The 4,911-nt window shown below is 27.9% G+C and overlaps 2 protein-coding genes across 2 annotated transcripts; both read right to left on the bottom strand.

The window, feature by feature from the left end:
* Nucleotides 1-290: 290 nt before the first annotated feature.
* LOC107885737 lies at nt 291-1,062 on the bottom strand. The gene is made up of 3 exons (XM_029492105.1): nt 946-1,062; nt 643-868; nt 291-584 (listed from the first exon to the last, which is right to left on the bottom strand). The coding sequence occupies exons 2-3, from the start codon at nt 828-830 to the stop codon at nt 557-559; spliced, it is 216 nt and encodes a 71-aa protein (XP_029347965.1). The 5' UTR covers nt 831-868; nt 946-1,062; the 3' UTR covers nt 291-556.
* LOC115033010 lies at nt 951-2,728 on the bottom strand. Its single transcript, XM_016809413.2, has 3 exons — nt 2,422-2,728; nt 1,220-1,542; nt 951-1,149 (listed from the first exon to the last, which is right to left on the bottom strand). Exons 1-3 carry the CDS (start codon nt 2,515-2,517, stop codon nt 1,059-1,061), a joined length of 510 nt encoding a protein of 169 aa, XP_016664902.2. The 5' UTR covers nt 2,518-2,728; the 3' UTR covers nt 951-1,058.
* Between the last annotated feature and the right edge of the window lie 2,183 nt (nt 2,729-4,911).

The raw sequence follows: 4,911 nt of genomic DNA, 5'->3' as shown, positions 1-4,911 counted from the left end.
TATTTATTGTATATTATATTTAATTTAATTTATATAGTATTATTTCACTTTTTTTCGATTACATATATGATAATAAAAATAAAAACTTTTTTGTACAATAATTTTTTTTTTTTTAACTAATTTCAGTTTTTATGGGCAACCGCTTAATGTGGGCAAACAGAGCTGGTCCCAATGTGCCCACATTAAGCGGAATCCACTGTATTATATTTGATTCCTTACACTATATTTAAAATTATAAACACATTATAAAAGTTAAACGTTAGTTAGTTTTGTTTTTTTTTTGGTATTTACTTACTATAAAAATAATGAAATTTGTTATGAGGAAAGTATGATCTATGAACGCAGAAGATTGTACCTATGTTAATTTTTAATACCAAAATTTTTTTTTAAGACCAAAATAAATCAATTTTACCAGTTAATATTGAAGAATCGCCAAGACTTTGACAGGATTGAATATCAGTCAATATATCTTCAGTCTTTTCATAATCTTTATCAGTGGCATTACTATCTAGATTTTCTTCAAGCAGATCAACGATTTGTTCTTCACCAAGATCGATCATTCTATTGATTTGGTCCGTCTTACACTGTTTAAACAAATTTCAGATAAAAATAAATATGGTAAATATTTCAAATATTTATTACCTGTTATCAGTACTGTAATTATCTGAAGAATCTGATTCAACCACATTAACTACATTATCTGATTCATCATTTAAGTCTTGTGACTGCAATTCTAAAATTTCTTTTTCAATTAAATTTATAGCTTTAAGCATATTGGCTCCATTGTCAGACGTTATAGTGTAAACTTGATCTGGTTCAATTTTGTACATCCTCAAAACATTTAAAATTGTGTCTTTCAAATATACACCTAAAAATAAAATATCTATTTATAAAATATAAATGTGTGGATTGAAACATAAAATATTAAATTATAGGACATGAAACCTGTATGCGATTCAGATAGTTCGATTAACGCAAGAGTCTTAAGCTTAATATAATCATCAACAATATATTGCAAGTTAATCCCCAAAAATGATCTGTTAAGCCGTTTAACAGCATCAAGTTTCAAAGAAACAAGTTTGACTTTTGTTTGAACTTCGACACTTATGTTTTCTTTTTATGGAAATTGATTCTTCACAGACATATTTTCTAGAAATTAAAATTATAATATAAATAAAATATTAAACATATTTTTGTAATTAAGACAGAAAAAGCTTACTTAATAGAGTTTGAGTTTATACACTTTTTTTTATTTATTCCCTTCAAAACAGGATCAATAATTTTTCTTAAACCTGTATCATTTAACATGGTATATGGGCGACCATTTACGGTTACCAGTTCTACATAAGCGTTGATTATGGTTTTCATGCCTATTTTAACTTTAATATCAGGATTCAACTGAAACAATTTTTCGTGACCTTCTAAAATAGACATTTTTTTGGTAGCTGCTGACTTCTTTTTCTCTACATTTTTTAATTGCATCTCTTGATATAATTCTATGTGATTACTTAGATGTCTTTTCAGATTTTTCCCATGCTTACCCTATAAAAATAAATTTAAATAATGTGGAACTTCAGTCATTGATTTTCGAATATCATATTGTATAACTTGAAAATAAAACCAAGCAAATAAATAGATACCTAGAATCTAGATAGTAATTAAAATAAATAATTAGGTATTACATTTTCTAGGTCAATGACCAAAATAGGTCTCTATTTCTGATGATGCAGTGAATTATTTAATTTTCCAACACACCAGTATTCCAATTTTCTTAATAAATAATTAATTCATACATCTAACAATTTAATTTTTATATAATAACAAAAATTACAATTCGTTACCTATTATAATACAAGTGTTTACTTTTGAAGAGGCTGTCAGCGCACTATTTGTATTCTCTCACTGGATCACACGCAACATAGACAAAATGACAAAATCATGTTTTCTGTGTTTAAGTAATCTTAGAGTAAAGTCACCCATGACAAAAAAGATAGAGAATAATACTTTTGAGGGAATGACATATCGATTTGTCTCAATATTGTCTCAAAACAATTTAAACATCATTTAAATTTGCAACATTTTTTTATTTATTTTGAAAGTCGAATACAAAGTCAAAAAATAATAAAATATAAAATCGATATGTCATTCCCACAAAAATATTATTTTCTATCTTTTTTCTAATAGGTGACTTTACTCTAAGATTAGTTAAACGCATAGAAAAAATGATTTTGCTTAAATGCGTTTTGTCTGTTGCGCGTGGGCCAGAGAGAGTATTGAAATTAGAAATTAGAAATTCACGTAATAACTTTACTTTTAAAAATTTCACTATTTACTGGCGATGCAGTAAGGGCTATATAAGTGCTATTTTAAAAAAAAATTATGTATAAAAATGTAATAATTTAGAATTTAATGGATACTTACAGTCAATGTTGATACACAACTTTTGCACTTAGATTTTTTCAATACTTCGCCGTGCGTAAAATAACCATACACAGAATTGTGCGTATGACGAGCCATAATTATTTTAATAATAAATAATACGTTAATAATTATTTGTTATTGTTGTATTATTTTATATGAACGCGACCATACACGTATGACATAAACGATGACCGTCATCACCCGCAGTCGCCAGCTGAATACTATAAATTCAATAACGGCAGGTAATATCATTGTGAATAATAATATTATAATAATAATATTTAATAATGCGGTATCCAATAACGGTCTATTGGCTATTATACAACCGAGTAACCGGTACCTAGCAGGTACTTCTACAGTATCCAGATCTACTCTTTTAGCCAACCTTTCGTAATCACAAATGATTATAAATTTATAACTATACAATAGTAATTATGTCCTATAACCATTGTTAATTAATATTTCTTATTTCATAATTCCACGAATGAATAGTGGACTCTGAACAGTCTGAACCGTCGATGATTGTTGGCGTTCATGTCTATTTTAGTGTTTTTAGTATGACCATAATAATTTAATTATTATATTATCGTGACGCTACACGCTCCATATTGACAAATACACACTGTGCTATTAATGAACTTGATTCCATTATGCCCATTTAAATCAATGGTATAACTATGACGGGGAAAAAGAGACCATATTCTATTTTAAAAATATTTCCGACGTCCTCTTTAGTCAATAATTTCGTTTAAATATTTTTGGATAATAATCGGTAATGCACAGCTAATAGCTATCTGCTATATGTATATCATAGTATAGAAACCATAGAGTATAATACAAACTGTAATCAATTATTATTAAATTATAAATTATATAGGCGATACTCTCCTTATGCATACCTAATATAAAATATTCTACGAAAAATATAAATTATATAATAAATAATATTGGAAACGTCGAACAAAATATAATACGATTTATTTGAAAAATGTACTTACTACCTACTTATAATTAATAAAAAGTTATAACCCAAAAAAACCGAAAAAAAATTAACTTAAAAAATTAGGTTCGGGTTTTGATAAGGTTATTTAAATATTTGAAAAAATGGTTTTGGTTTAGGTTCCGGTTTACAATTAACACAAGGTTCCCGGGTCTATACCCGGCCGTAGCCATTTTCCTCCAAAAACGAGATACCGTTTTCCTCCACTGTCCATTTCCCTCCAAAAAAATAAAAAATAATTCTTGATTATTTTCCTCCACTTAGTTAGAGGTTATTTTCGGACCGGTTACAGTCCAGATGGCATACCTACAACAGTCTAAACTTTTCAAATTTGTGGTATCAATGACTGAATAAGCTAGAAATATTAATTTTATAAATTACCTAAAATTATAAAACCAAAGGTAACATTTTATTTATTAAAAATAAATGTATTTGATAATTGAAAATTACGCAACAATTGATTAATGCTGATATTATACATAGACAGTTAAGTTTTAACTACTTGACTGTCTATGTATAATTCATAAATATTTTTATGTTCTTTATTTTTTTTATATTCCTTGTCTATATGAAAGAAAACGTGTCACAAAAATACTTCATATTGTAGGCTCATCGTTAAAATCGCTGTACGGCGTATGCCAAATATATAAATACAAAAGTGGTAAGATCTGCCGAGTTGAAAATTGAAATACTCGGCAACTGATTATTGATTAACCGGTAACCATTATGTTGTGCGTCTCACCACTTATGAAAATTAAAAACATTATTATTGTTTTACATTTTTATAGGCAGGTTATTCAATTAGGTATACGAGATCCATGTAGGAAATTGCGACGTTGTCTATAACAGGATCTCGGATAATTCGGATAATCAGTACACACACACACACACACACACACTCACGTATAATTGTCGTATATTCCCTAAATTGTTTGTTTGACGATATTTTATTACTTATTAGAAGCCAGAATGCATTATAGATAACATTTTATTGGTAATTTATTGATTATAATATATAATATTTATTTTAAGAGGACGTGATACCCGCATGTGTTGTCTCCGTCTTACAAGTGTATAACATATGCAAATTATACGCAAAGCAGAACACGTATAGCTCCGTTAGCTTAAAAACTAGAGTAGATTGACCTCTCATAAAATCTAAAGGTAAGATTATTATCCAGACAACTTCATGAGCAGGGCTCGTAAGTTCATGCATCTGCATGTTTTTTTTGCTACACAGGAAAACATGCTAACTGGGATACAAATCCGTTTCATAACAATAGTAAAAATAATATGAAGTTTGATAGAGCATGTTTTCGCATGTTTTGGGTGTAAAGGCATATTTGGCATATAGTCGATTTTTTACAGTCGTTAGTGCATATTATTTCATAAAAATATATTTTAGACAAATATTTGAAAAGTTACTTGTTTCTTATTTACTTTCCCGTTTACAAAATTATAGTGTTTTGATTTATTTTTATTCAGTGAGT

Source organism: Acyrthosiphon pisum, unplaced genomic scaffold, assembly GCF_005508785.2.
Source record: "Acyrthosiphon pisum isolate AL4f unplaced genomic scaffold, pea_aphid_22Mar2018_4r6ur Scaffold_20859;HRSCAF=22333, whole genome shotgun sequence".
NCBI lineage: Eukaryota > Metazoa > Arthropoda > Insecta > Hemiptera > Aphididae > Acyrthosiphon > Acyrthosiphon pisum.
Note: the sequence above shows the minus strand (reverse complement) of the source record. Positions and strands in the feature narration are given on the sequence as shown.

What these genes read in the sequence shown, in the direction of transcription:
- LOC107885737 (XM_029492105.1), bottom strand. Translation starts at nt 830, where the DNA reads ATGTACAAAATTGAACCAGATCAAGTTTACACTATAACGTCTGACAAT. An exon ending in AATTACAGTACTGATAACAG is followed by an intron (nt 585 to 642) that starts GTAATAAATATT and finishes TTGTTTAAACAG; the next exon opens with TGTAAGACGGACCAAATCAA.
- LOC115033010 (XM_016809413.2), bottom strand. Translation starts at nt 2,517, where the DNA reads ATGGCTCGTCATACGCACAATTCTGTGTATGGTTATTTTACGCACGGC. An exon ending in GTTGTGTATCAACATTGACT is followed by an intron (nt 1,543 to 2,421) that starts GTAAGTATCCAT and finishes TTATTTTTATAG; the next exon opens with GGTAAGCATGGGAAAAATCT. An exon ending in ATAAACTCAAACTCTATTAA is followed by an intron (nt 1,150 to 1,219) that starts GTAAGCTTTTTC and finishes TTTAATTTCTAG; the next exon opens with AAAATATGTCTGTGAAGAAT.